At 38.2% G+C, this 14,247-nt stretch overlaps 1 protein-coding gene across 6 annotated transcripts in view; it reads left to right on the top strand.

Annotated features, from left to right (window-relative positions):
* The window catches only part of PIAS1 (protein inhibitor of activated STAT 1), a 169,615-nt gene that overhangs the window by 35,981 nt on the left and 119,387 nt on the right, over positions 1-14,247 (top strand). For 4 of the 6 annotated variants that reach the window (XR_008380615.1, XR_008380616.1, XR_008380617.1 and 1 more), the window contains exon 2: positions 10,499-10,943. Coding sequence is in view for 3 of the 6 variants with exons in the window: in XM_053593865.1 (XP_053449840.1) it covers positions 10,499-10,943 (445 nt within the window). In the remaining 3 variants the exon portion in view is untranslated. Of the gene's footprint in view, positions 1-9,969; positions 10,052-10,099; positions 10,173-10,498; positions 10,944-14,247 lie in introns of those variants that run through there. The other 2 variants (XM_053593868.1, XM_053593866.1) reach the window with 2 other exon arrangements.

The raw sequence follows: 14,247 nt of genomic DNA on the forward strand, positions 1-14,247 counted from the left end.
ACCACCACCTTGGAGGTCTCACTGTATCACCAGGCTGGTCATGAACTAGGTTCGAATAATCCTCCCACCTCAGCCTCCTGAATAGCTGAGACTATATGTGTGCACTACCCACCCCAATGCCTAATTTTTTAAATTGTTTCAGAGATGGGTCTCACTATATTGCCCAGGCTGGTCTCATACTCCTGCCCCAGGCTCCTGAGTAACTGGGATTACAGATATAAACCATGGTACCTGGCTTTATTATTTCTAAATTCTAGATTTCATTTGAAAGTTGAGTGATGATTATTATCATGGTCAAGTACAGCATTAAGTTTTAAAAGACCCACTTGTTCCTTGAATACTGAACATGACCTGCAGTTTTTCTTTGCAGTTATCTCATGATCCTATTTCCTCTTATTTCTGCTGTCACAATTCCTTCTTACCCTGCATGTAGGTAAAGAATTCCTGTTTGTTGCCTTATCTTTTAGCTAGAAGTCTTATTTCTCAGTTTTTCCTTGTTTCATCCATCCTATTGTAACTTCTTCAAGCACTATTTTTTTTTTTTTTGAGAGAGAGTGTCTCACTATGTCACCCTCTGTTGAGTGCTGTGGCATCACAGCTCATAGCAACCTCAAAGTTGCTTAAGCGATTCTCTTGCTTCAGCCTCCCAAGTAGCTGGGACTACAGGTGCCTGCCACAATGCCTGGCTATTTTCTTGTTGCAGTTGTCATTTTCGGTTAGCTGGTTCGGGCCGAGGTTTGAACCCGCCAGCCTCAGTGTATGTGGCTGGCGCCATAACCACTGTGTTACGGGCACCGAGCCCCTCAAGCACTATTTTTATTAGCTCCCAAATATATATTTCTTGTACTGCCTGCTCACACTGTGCAGTCTAAATTCCTCAGCTGTCATTGAGTGTCTCCTGTCACCCATTTTCTGGCCCCGTCTCAGTGTTTAAGACATAATTTGCCCTGACCGAGCTTTGTGATAAGATGCCTGTATTGGTTAGTAGTTATGAGCTGTGGAGTCAGATCAGGTTTGTGTCCTGTCTCTATCACTTATTTACTCTTGACTTCAGGTTTAGCATCAGTTTTCTTATTCATACAGGATATCCCCAATGTCACCATAATAAGGAAAATGGGAAATTGCAGCTAAATGTACCTTTATTTATAAGATAATTTATTATAAAATATTTGCAAAGTATTCTCTACATGTTGGACACCTCTTTGTAAAATTTTTTTTTTTTGTAGAGACAGAGTCTCAACTGTGCCATGATGCCATGATGTCACACGGCTCACAGCAACCTCTAACTCTTGGGCTCACGCGATTCTCTTTCCTCAACCTCCCAAGCAGCTGGGACTGTAGGCGCCCGCCACAACGCCCGGCTATTTTTTTGTTGCAGTTTGGTGGGGGCTGGGTTTGAACCCGCCACCCTTGGCATATGGGACCGGCGCCCTACTCACTGAGCCACAGGCGCCGCCCATAAAATTTTATAATTAATATTTCGTAAATAAAATTACATTTACTGGCTTGGTGCCTGTGGCTCAACTGCTAGGATGCCAGCCACATACACCAGAGCTGGTGGGTTCAAATCCAGTCTGGGCCTGCCAAACAACAATGACAACTACAACTGAAAAATAGCTAGGCGTTATGGCATGCGCCTGTAGTCTCAGCTACTTGGGAGGCTGAGGCAAGAGAATTGCTTAAGCCCAAGAGATTGAGGTTGCTGTGAGCTGTAATGCCATAGCACTCTACCCAGGGTGACATAGTGAGACTGTGTCGCAAAAAAAAAAAAAAAGTTACATTTACTCTAATTTCCCATTTTCCGTATATGTGGTGACTTCTGAGACATGCTATACAGTAGGGATTATACTCTGTCTCATGGGTCTGTGTGAGGGTTAAATAAGATAATTATATTTACTGTAATTAGTATGTAACTGGCACATTATAAGCATTTAACATACTTGCATGCTAGGTTTTATCATCATTTTTACTTTATTAACACATGTAAATGACACTTAAAATTACAGTTGAAAACATTGCTAATATAGAAAGATTTCACTAACTACATGGATTATATTTCCTCAACTATAGAAGAGTAGGAAGATCAGAAGAAAGATTTTATTTAATAGAGTTACAGCATTATAGAATTTTGAAATTTTAAGGGGAACTCTAGTTAATTCCTCATTTTGTGAAGTGAGAAAACAGGTCTTTTAAGATTGTAATTTGGTGAATTAGTGGCCAAGTCAGTAATCAAAGTCCTATATAAGCTGGTACCATTATATTGTACATGTCCCTAGCACATGTACCTATGGTATATGTGCTTTAGTAACTTTTGAGAATTGAATTAGTGTGATGATTATATATGTCTTTGAAGACTTAGCTTCTCTCTGTGTCATCATTGTTCCTGTATTCTCTTGTCTCTACATACTTATTTAGGGCTTGTGCATTGATCCAGAAAGCTTTTATTGAACATCTGTGTGCAGAGCAGCCTTCTACTTAAATAAAAGCCTATTTTTTGCCTCTGCATAAAAAGTTTGGAAATGTGTTAGAATTTTAAACTCTAAATTTTAAAATTAAACTTTTATTAGGAAAAATATTGTATTCAAATTTTAAAACATTCTAAATTGCATTTGTTATTTTTGATATTCAAGTTGTTATCTAGAAGGATATCCTTATATGCTTCATGGGATGTGGTAGTACATAAAAGGGATGATGTTTAAATTGTCTATTAGAAATGGAAGCTATAGTACACCATTTCAACAGTGTTAAGTTAAAAGAGAATAGAATCTTCATTTATGCATAATCACAATACTTTCTCATTTTGTGGGAGTTTAGTGCAATCAGTATGATGGAATAGAGACTAGGAGAGGAGGGAAAATAATTAGGAAAAGGAGTAATCATATTCCAGGTATGCTGAGAAATAAATAAAAGATGAGAAATTGGGTGGAACAAGATTATGGGGAAGTATATAACCAACTTCATTTGCTGCTTTGAGTAGAAACTGTCTAACGAGGTTTTCTGGTTGAACTAGGCATTGTTGACAAATTGCTCACAGCTGCTTATTAACTACTTCTAATGAGAACGATTAGCAATGATCTGAAAGTCAGCCCTATTAGATGGAGAATCTGACTTTGAAAATAATGACTGAAATGTTTTTGTTGTACTGTGCAGGCTTTAACATATGCAGCCCTAGAATTTTTGATTATTCATTTGCCTTTGTGGATAGAAAGCAAAAGTATAAATGAAATATTGTGACATTTTAAAATGCCTATTTTATCTCTCTTCAAGAATTCATTCTGATTTGCAATTGGTTGTAAATCGATACCAGATAAAGACTCATAATTATATAGAGTCAGCTTTCTGACTAATCCTGTAAACCACTGCTGTGGGATGTGTGAACAAGAGTAATTATGTTGTTCAACAGGAAGTTCCTAGTTCTTATCCACAATTTAGATATGACCTTTAATAATGTAAGGTCATGCTAATGAGACAGTAAAACTGGCACTTTCTATTTAATTGAAAAAAATACTGTCTGCTTACTGATGTTGCTTGAATATTGTCTGTGTTTATCCTTTTTAGAATATGGTCCCTGCCTCTGTGATTGGGGTAGTGTTTACATAAATATACATGTATGTTTTTGTAAAGTTTTACGTATCTGAAAAGGGATTGAGTGAAATGTCTAGTTACTGAATGGTGAGGACCTCCTTTTTCTCTTTCCCTGTCCCCCCCACTCTGCCCTGAAAATACTAGAAGTCAACCTTATACCACCAAAGCAGGAGATTGGTATATTCTTCTCTGTCAAAAGTGATCAGATAAAAGGAAAAAAAGGGAATCCAAATGAAACAGCTAAAGTCCTGCCTGATCATTCTAGAATGAAGTACTCTGATCTGCACATTCACCCAGATCTTCTAGTTGTCTTTTTATTATCTTACTCTTAAATGTGAATGCACAGGTAAATATTCCCTTTCCTTTAAGGAAAGCATCCAGCATGAAAGGCAAGAGACTAAAGCAAAAAGCACAAAAGAACTCAGAGGTTATAGAGATGATGCAGGGAGCAAAAGAAAACTTCACTGTTCAGTTTATGTTATCAAAGAGAAAAGATACCATATCTATGAACAGTAATAACAAAATGTAGGAGAAAGAGGAAAAAAATTCAGCAAATAGAAAACAGCTCATGATAAAGGTAAATGCAGATTTGAAAAACAATGCAAGGAATACAAACAAAAGTACCTCTGTTCCCTTTCTCAGAAAGCTACCAGAGAAAATATCCCATTGAAAACAAAAAACCAAGAAAGAGGAAGTAGTGAGATACTGAAACAGGGGATCCCAATATAGAAGAGAGACAAGGGAATTTCCAGGATATGTTAAAGCAGTGGTTCTCAACCACGGACCTTTAATACAGTTCCTGTGGGCCATGACCCACAGGTTGAGAACCGCTGTGTTAAAGGGAAATTTCATATCCATAATTGTGAAACATGCCTAGAGAGTCTATGGTCCAAGTTGGAACAAGATGGAGGACTCCAGGAAGTATGTCTTTAAGAAAGCAATTAAAACAGATTTACCTGATGTATGTGACTGTACTGAGAGAAAAGTTAGACTTTTAGCAGGGGGTGCAGATGAATTAGCAATAGGCACATAGGAAACCAAGCAAATGGAAAAATGGTACAGTTATTAACTGTAAAGAAAGCAAAGTTACACAAGAAAGAAAGAGATTCTGATGGTACTTTTGGCTGCTCTGTGAAAATTATTCACAGCCATAGTAAAATAATATAAGTACTTACAGTTGCTTCAACTAAACATTATAATGGAAAGATGGGGAAAAGGGGATGTAACAGAGCTAAACCATTATCTTTTATAATGGGAAGTCAGTAAATTCCTAAATGGAAAAAATTAGAAGTGGTTATTTATTGATCTACTATATAGAATATAGTGAAAAATGACAGAAAAAATACCTAAAAACACCTGAAGATACTTAAAAATTGGATGTGAAATTATTTGGCTTTTTATATTGTGTGCATAACTGCAGGTTAAAATATTTAATTTTAAGAAAATGCCTTTCACAGAATGCTCTTCTGTAGAGAGTATATATACTTCTCAGGAATTCTGAATCCTCTAGGATCCTAAGAACTATGTTATTTGAGGTTGTAGACGCAGCAGAAATCATATGAAAATGCCCAGGAAGTAATGATTTCTTTTTTTTTTTTTTTTGTAGAGACAGAGTTTCACTGTACCGCCCTCGGGTAGAGTGCCGTGGCGTCACACGGCTCACAGCAACCTCTAACTCTCGGGCTTACGCGATTCTCTTGCCTCAGCCTCCCGAGCAGCTGGGACTACAGGCGCCCGCCACAACGCCCGGCTATTTTTTTGTTGCAGTTTGGCCGGGGCTGGGTTTGAACCCGCCACCCTCGGCATATGGGGCCGGCGCCCTACTCACTGAGCCACAGGCGCCGCAATGATTTCTAATGGTAGTAGGGGTTGATGTCATCTTTAATTGTAAATATTCATTTTGTTAACAGTTCTAACAAACGGAGAGGTTTTTTTTTTTTTTTTTTTTTTTTTTGAGACAGAGTCTCATTATGTCGTCTTCGGTAGAGTGCTATGGTGTCACAGCTCACAGCAACCTCAAACTCTTGGGCTTAAGCCATTCTCTTGCCTCAGCCTCCCAAGTAGCTAGGACTACAGGTGCCTGCCACAACACCTGGCTATTTTTTGGTTATAGTTATTGTTGTTTGGCAGGCCCGGACTGGATTCGAACTCGCCAGCTCCGGTGTATGTCGCTGGCGCCCTAGCTGCTGAGCTACAGGCGCCAAGGCACCGAGCCAGAAATGGAGAGTTATAAACACATGACAGATTAAAATATATTTCATTGCAACATCTCAATGTTTAGTTTTTGTTGATGTTGTCAACACTTTTCATTGTGGATTGAATTCTCTCCATCTTTCTCTTTTCTGTTGATTGATGCTTCAGATGTTTCAGTGTTTCCCATCCCATTCTTTCAATTCATTTTTTAAAATATTGCGTGCCTGTTATGCAACAGCTGCTCCAATAGTAGCAGTGGAGACCACCTGATTTTTCATTGTATCTGTTTATAAAGTGCAGTGGTTAATTTGAATCTAAATATACTCTGTTCTTGTCTTAATCACCAACTTTTATAAGCCAAATGTTGATACTTGAAATGGAGATTAAATGTTAAATGAATTAATTAATCTTCTGATAGATTTTTGTTTCCCAATTAAAAGGCATGTGGTTTGTTATAGTGTGAAAGTAAATCCGTTTGGAGTAGACATTCAACAAGTTTATTAACTTTATTAAGCCTATTTCTCCATATGAGAAATAAGGACAGTATCTGCTTCTTTTTTTTTTTTGAGTCAGAGTCTCACTTTGTTGCCCTCGGTAGAATGCCATGGCGGCACAGCTCACAGTAACCTCCAGCTCTTGGGCTTAGGCGATTCTTTTGCCTCAGCCTCCCGAGTGGTTGGGACTACAGGCACCCACCACAATGCCCTACTGTTTTTTGTTGCAGTTTGGCCAGGGCTGGGTTCGAACCCGCCACTCTTGGTATATGGGGCCGGCGCCCTACCCACTGAGCCACAGGTGATGCCCAAGGGCAGTATCTGCTTCTTAATTGTCACAATTAATGATGAATCTTATTTAAGGAAAAAAAACCCAAAAACTTTGGCTTGCTAATAGCAGTTACCATTTGGATATCAACTATGTACCAAATATTGCTATTGATGCTACTGTTGCTTTTTTTTCAGAGACAGTCAAAAATATAATCGAGATCTGTCAAATTTATTGTTGTGTCACTGACTTTCTGTGGACCATGAAATGAGATTTTATTTTATGTGAATTGTTGATGTATTCTTGCACAAAAATAGAAAAATAATATACGTATCCTTTATTTAAATCTTTGTACCCTATAGAGTAAGGACAAAAGCTGTCATCAATGAAGAGTTTATGGTAATCAATTTAGGTTGTTTTTGATTAAGGAGAATGGTGTAGAATTGAAATGGAAAAACAATTCTCTCTAAAATTTATACTTTTTTTTTGCAGTTTTTGGCCAGGGCTGGGTTTGAACCCGCCACCTTCAGTATATGGGGCTGGCATCCTACTCGCTGAGCCACAGGCGCCGCCCTTATACTTTTTTTTATATAAAATGAAGTATGTTTGACCAATGTCAACTTAAATTTATTTTATTTTATTTTTTTTTTTTGTAGAGACAGAGTCTCACTTTATGGCCCTCGGTAGAGTGCCGTGGCCTCACACAGCTCACAGCAACGTCCAACTCCTGGGCTTAAGCGATTCTCTTGCCTCAGCCTCCCGAGTAGCTGGGATTACAGGCGCCCGCCACAACGCCCGGCTATTTTTTGGTTGCAGTTTGGCCGGGGCCGGGTTTGAACCCACCACCCTCGGTATATGGGGCCGGCGCCTTACCGACTGAGCCACAGGTGCCACCCAACTTAAATTTATTTTTAACCTGTAATCCTTGAAGCTTTGTGTTAAAAAGCAGAATCTTGAGTGCATTTTTGTTTGAAGACCCTGTTCCTTTTAAAATAAGTAATAAAAACCTTAGGGTTGTGGGTAGTGTCTCATGCCTGTAATCCTAGCACTCTGGGAGGCTAAGGCAGGTGGATTGCTTGAGCTCAGTAGTTCAGGAGCAGCCTGAGTAAGAGTGAGACCTTGTCTCTACTAAAAAAAAAAAAAAAAAAAATAGAAAAATTAGCTGGATGTTGTGGCCGGTGTCTGTCATCCCAGCTACTAGGGAGTCTGAGACAGGAGGCTTACTTGAGACCAAGAGTTGAGGTTGGACTCTACCCAGGGCAACAGAGTGAGACTCTATCTCAAAATTAAAAAATAAAGGCTTAGCGCTTGTAGCTCAGCAACTAGGCACCAGCCACGGACCCAATTTTGAGCTGATGGGTTTAAACCTAGCCTGGGCCTGCCGAACAATGACAACTCCAACCAAAAAATAGCCGGGTGTTGTGGCAGGCGCCTGTAGTCCCAGCTACTTGGGAGGCTGAGGCAAGAGAACACTTAAGCCGAAGAGCTTGAGGTTGCTGTGAGCTGTGACGCCACACCACTCTACCCAGGGCGACATAGTGAGACTCTGTCTCAAAAAAAAAAAAAAAAAAGGCGCAACTCCCATAACACAGTGGTTACTGCGCCAGCCACATACACCGAGGGCGGTGGGTTTAAACACGGCCCAGGCCAGCTGAACAACAATGACAACTATGACAAGAACAGAAATAGCCAGGTGTTGTGACGGGTGCTTGTAGTCCCAGCTACTTGGGAGGCTGACACAAGAGAATTGCTTTAAGTCCCGGAGTTTAAGGTTGCTGTGAGCTGTGACGCCATAGCACTCTACCCAGGGTGACATAGTGAGACTCTGTCTCTAAATAAATAATAAAAAATAAAATAAACCCCCCCAAACTGTTTTATATTCTTTAGGACCCTTAGGTCAATAGGGAGAAATCGATATCCTGCTGATATTATGGTTAGTAATTATTTATAATCTCTAATAACATCTAAAAAGAAGTATTTACAGGATTTGGGGTAGAATTTGTTTCTAAGGTTCGCTGTAACTTTTCATGCCTCCATGGAGCATAAGAATTTGGGCATTCGTATGGATAACTTATCCCTGTAGATTTTACCTCCCATCCTTTCTTCTGGTATCCCTTTTCTGCATTCATTCATTTATTCATTTATTGTCTAGGCAGTTTGATAAATTTCTACTATTGTCAGGACCTAGTCCTAGATGCTGAGGTTAACATGGTTATATGTCCTAGAGAACATGAGTCTAGTTAGAAAATCACTTGCATAAATAGAAAATTATAATACAGTAGGATAAGTGCTAAAATACAGATAAGAAAATTGCCAATACAAATAGTGAGTAAAAATAGGTCTAATGGATAAAGGCTGACAAAAGCTGGAACTTCAGGAAACAGTTTTCCATGCCACAGAAGTAGGGAAAGGGCTCATATTTCTTTGATTAACCACCTATATTGCTTATAAAGTTCTCCATTTTTCTTTTTGCTATTTTATTTTTTTAAAATAATATTTGTTTTGCTGCCTGAGAAAACTTCTGCAGGATTGGTTAGGAAGGTAGCATAGCCTTTTCTGTGTTGGTATTTGGTATGAAGTGAGGGAATCAATTGGGGAAATATAGAGCATATGGTAAGCTTACACATGTCTTTCCATCCTAACATTACCTTGTCAGGGGTGGTGAAGTTTTTTAGGATTCTGCTGTAAATATTATTATCTGTGTGATCTTGGGTAAATCATTTCTTCTCTCTGGATTCCATTTTTCATCACTTTTAAATGGGAGGATTGGTATAGATGAGAATTTTCTGTTGGTAGCCTCTTAGTAGATGGGCTAAAAAGGAGAAAAAGTGACCAAGTGAGTTTATGAACACGGGCTAAACAAAGTTAAGTAGATTTCTTTACGGCAGCCTCACATATTATGGCATGTGGATTGAATTCCTGGATTTTTAGTCTGCCTTGTATGTGGAGTGAGAGCCACTAATACATGTTCATCTCTGTCCTTAATAGTTTAGTGGAAAGAGCATGGGCTTTAGAATAGACATAGCTGGGTTTGAATTCTGACTGCTACTTAGTAGTTATATGGCTTTTCTGAATTAGTTTCCTCATGTAAATCAATAAGAATAACATTTTGTGGAGTTGTAAAAACTGTGATACCTATACGAAAATATCAAATGTAGTATCTGGTGTATATATAATAGGTCAAAAATGAATAGAAATTTGACTCTGCGCCTGTAGCACAGTGGTTGTGGTGCCAGCGACACACACCAAGGCTGGTGGATTTGAACCCAGCCTGGGCCAGCTAAAGCAACAATGACAACTGCAACAACAACAACAACAACAACAACAACAAAATAGCTGGGCACTGTGGCAGGCATCTGTAGTCCCAGCTACTTGAGAGGCTGAGGCAAGAGAATCGCTTAAGCCCAGGAGTTGGAGGTTGCTGTGAGCTGTGACGTCACGGCCCTCTACCCAGGCCAACAGCTTGAGACTCTGTCTCAAACAAAAAAAGAAATTTGAGTTAATATAGAAGGTAATACTTGGTAATAGGTTATTGATATCGTGCCTACCACCTGATGTTTGAGGTGGACTGTTAGTTTCACATACACTTATAATTTTTCCCCAAGAAAACATAATGTTCTCCTGGAGTCTCAGTAAGTGCTCGATATAAATACTTGACAGCAGTTTCATCAAAACAGTGGAATAGAGTGAGATGTGGTTCTACCTGGTGTGTACTCAGTTTATCATGTATGTTTCATAACCCTGGGTAGAAGTCAATTAATTTATGAATATTACTTTTAAGTTTTTTTGGTTGCTTAAGTTAAACAATTAAATTTTAAGTTTGAAATAATTAGGATTGTAAATGAGCTGGTCTGTATTTAAGTCTAAGCCATAAGGAGAGGGTTATAATAAAGTATTGCTTAATATTGTAAATTGTATTATGGAATACTAATGTTTTACATTTTGTTTTTTCTCTAAGCAAATGGTTATGAGCCTTAGAGTTTCTGAACTCCAAGTACTGTTGGGCTACGCTGGGAGAAACAAGCACGGACGCAAACACGAACTTCTCACAAAAGCCCTGCATTTGCTAAAAGCTGGCTGTAGTCCTGCTGTACAAATGAAAATTAAAGAACTCTACAGGCGGCGGTTCCCACAGAAAATCATGACACCTGCAGACTTATCCATCCCCAATGTACATTCAAGTTCTATGCCAGCAACTTTGTCTCCATCTACCATTCCACAGCTTGCTTATGATGGTCACCCTGCATCATCACCGTTACTCCCTGTTTCTCTTCTGGGACCTAAACATGAACTGGAACTCCCACATCTTACATCAGCGCTTCACCCAGTCCATCCGGATATAAAACTTCAAAAATTACCATTTTATGATTTACTGGATGAACTGATAAAACCCACCAGTCTAGGTAAGATTATTGTGTAATGGTGTCTGGTTACTTTTGCAGGATAGCTTTTCATTTTAAACTTTTAATTTGACCCAGTTTTTATTATTCAGGATGAAATTTACATTTGGTATTCATATCCAGACGATGACATGGATCTTTTAAAATTTAGATTAAATCAAATTATAAAAGCTGTCATTTAGACAGAAAGGAAAAGGTGGTATAGTGATGGTTACTGACAATAAATATTAAAAAGTTTTAAGAATATAAACTTTTAAAGAGTATGTTAAGATTGTTGATTAATGTTTATAATGCTTATAAATTAAGAAATCGAAACCAAGTAAATTACTACCAGGGGTTGATGACAAAAAAAAAAATAATGACTAACTAGTTTTGATTATTTAAATGAGTGAGTGCTTGTAATTATCATGAAAGGAGATTTTGAGCTTTGATGTATAGTTAGATTTCAGCTTATTTTTTTCAAGTGAATATGTGTTTTATTTATAGGCATACTCTCATGCACATGATCATAGTTTTATAACATGAGTGCTTGAAATTTTATTTACTATGTTTTCCCATTGTTTGATTAGTTTGTCTAGCATATGAAATTCAATATATTAATCAACTTGTAATTTTAATTGCTATAATGCTATTTTATTTAATGTAGAATAAAACTGACCCTGTGGTGACCTCTGATGCCTTTGGTGGCATATATTTAAAATAGCAGACTTCTGGGAGGCTACGGTGGCTCACACCTGTAATCCTAGCACTTGGGGAGGCCATAGTGGGAGGATCACTTGAGACTAGGAGTTGGATACTAGCCAGGCAATATAGCAAGTTACTGTCTACAGAAGATAGAAAAAGTTAGCCAGGTGTAGTGATGCATACCTGTACTCCCAGCTACTTGGGATGCTGAAGTGAGAGGATCACTTGAAGCCAGGAATTTGAGTTACAGTGAGCTATGATTGGGTCACTGCACCCCACCCTGGGTGATAAACTGAGACTGTCTCTAAAATATAAATATAGTAAATACAGTACAATATAATAAAATAGCGGACTTTCAGACTTCAGTGGTTGGCAAACTGGCTGGCTAGCAAAATTTAGCCTGTGACCTGTTTTTTATGTCTTTGAGCTCTGAACATTTAAAAAATATTCCTAAAGAGTTGTAAAAAAAAAAAATAAGAAGGAATATGTAGCAGAGACCATGTGTGCCTATGAAGCCTAAAATGTTTACCCTTATAGAAAAAGCCTGTGAATCCCTGTTACAAATCATTGAACATTTCAGTTTTGGGAATTGACAACTGTTAAGAATGATTTTGGGGGGAATTATTTAGAACATTTGGAGGATGGTTTATTGAAATTCTTTCTTTTAACTATGAAGTATTTGTTTTTAATTACATTTAGTAGAATTTACCTGAATGAAGGAAGATTATAGAAGTCATTTTTTTTTTTTTTTTTGAGACAGAGTCTCGCTATGTCACCCTCAGTAGAATACTGTGGCATCACAGCTCACAGCAACTTCCAACTCCTGAGCTTAAGGGATTCTCTTGCCTCAGCCTCCCTAGTAGCTAGGACTACAGGCACCTGCTACAATGCCTGGCTATTTTTTACTTGCAGTTGTCATTGTTGTTTAGCAGGCCTGGGCTGGGCTCAAACCTGCCAGCTTCGATGTATGTGGCTGGTGCCCAACTCACTGAGCTACGGGTGCCAAGCTAGATTACAGAAGTCATTTTTTTTTTTTTGTAGAGACAGAGTCTCACTTTATGGCCCTCTGTAGAGTGCAGTGGCCTCACACAGCTCGCAGCAACCTCCAACTCCTGGGCTTAAGCGATTCTCTTGCTTCAGCCTCCCGAGCAGCTGGGACTACAGGCACCCGCCACAACGCCCGGCTATTTTTTGGTTGCAGTTTGGCCAGGGCTAGGTTTGAACCCGCCACCCTCGGTATATGGGGCTGGCGCCTTACCAACTGAGCCACAGGCGCCGCCCACAGAAGTCATTTTTAAACAACATGAATTTTGTATCACATTATTTTATTTTTATATGGCCATAACAAGAAAAAAACAATACTTGTTGAGAATCTGTGGTATACTTACAAAACTTACACATGCTTATTGTAAAAACTGAAATTGCCAACATTCCTTCCTTGTTAGCTGTTTAGTCTATACACATATACAAATATAAGAAATTTATATTTCTTATTTTTCACAGGAGTCATATACATACTATTCTGTAACTTGCCTTTTTCCCCCATAATAATATATTATAAACATCATTCATTGTCTGATGTATATATCTCTCAGTTTAAATTAAAGATCATATCTATATCTATCTATATCCATATATATGGTCTGTTTGTGTATATATGTGTACATGTATGTTTGTGTGTGTGTGTACGTGTGTGTGTATATATATATATATTCTTTGTTTGTGTACAAACTTTATGGCCACACTGTATATATAGAGAGAATCTAGCTCATTTCTTATAAGATTACTGTTCTGTGATTTAAATGAGTATTTTAGACCAGGCACGGTGGCTCATGCCTGTAATCCTAGCACTCCAGGAGGCCCAGGTGGGTGGATAGGCTGAGCTCAGGAGTTCAAGACCAGCCTGAGCAAAAACAAGACCCCATCTCTACTGAAATAGAAAAACTGGCTGGGCATTGTGGTAGGCATCTGTTGTTCCAGGTATTTTGTAGGCTGAGGCAAAAGAGATCTCTTGAGCCCAAGAGTTTGAGGTTGCTGCGAGCTAGGATGCCAGGCACTCTACCCAGGGCACAGAGTGAGATTCTGTCTCAAAAAAAAAAAAGAAAAGAGAAGAAACAACAACCAAAAGAACCTAAAAAGAAAACTAAACTAAATAAGTCTTTTATTAAAAGACAATTTTTTTTCTAGTTTTTACTGTCAAAAACACGCTTCAATGAATATAATCTGAAATTTAAAAGGAGAAAATGTTAGTGGTTTTTATTTTATTTGATTACCAGCTTTCAGGTTAATAGTTAACCTGTCTGCAGTTAATTTTCACTAATACAAATTTGAAGTGTCAGTGTGATTAAAGGCTATTTATATATGTATATAAATTTTGTCATGGAGGGTTAGGGCAAACTGGACACATATTTTGGTTATATTGCCTAACATTTGAAAAATTTTAACTTTGCTTGAGTATGTGTGTTAGGTTTTCATTTTTAATTGTCTACAGTGTCTTTTCACTGTTTTTATGCCTCATGGGCATTATAGCTTAACTTTGTATGTCATAATTTATATCGTATAGCTTATTTTAATAATACTGTAGGGTATTTTTATCCTTAAGAACCTGTTAATATATGATAAT

This window comes from Nycticebus coucang, chromosome 6 (assembly GCF_027406575.1).
Source record: "Nycticebus coucang isolate mNycCou1 chromosome 6, mNycCou1.pri, whole genome shotgun sequence".
Taxonomy (NCBI): domain Eukaryota; kingdom Metazoa; phylum Chordata; class Mammalia; order Primates; family Lorisidae; genus Nycticebus; species Nycticebus coucang.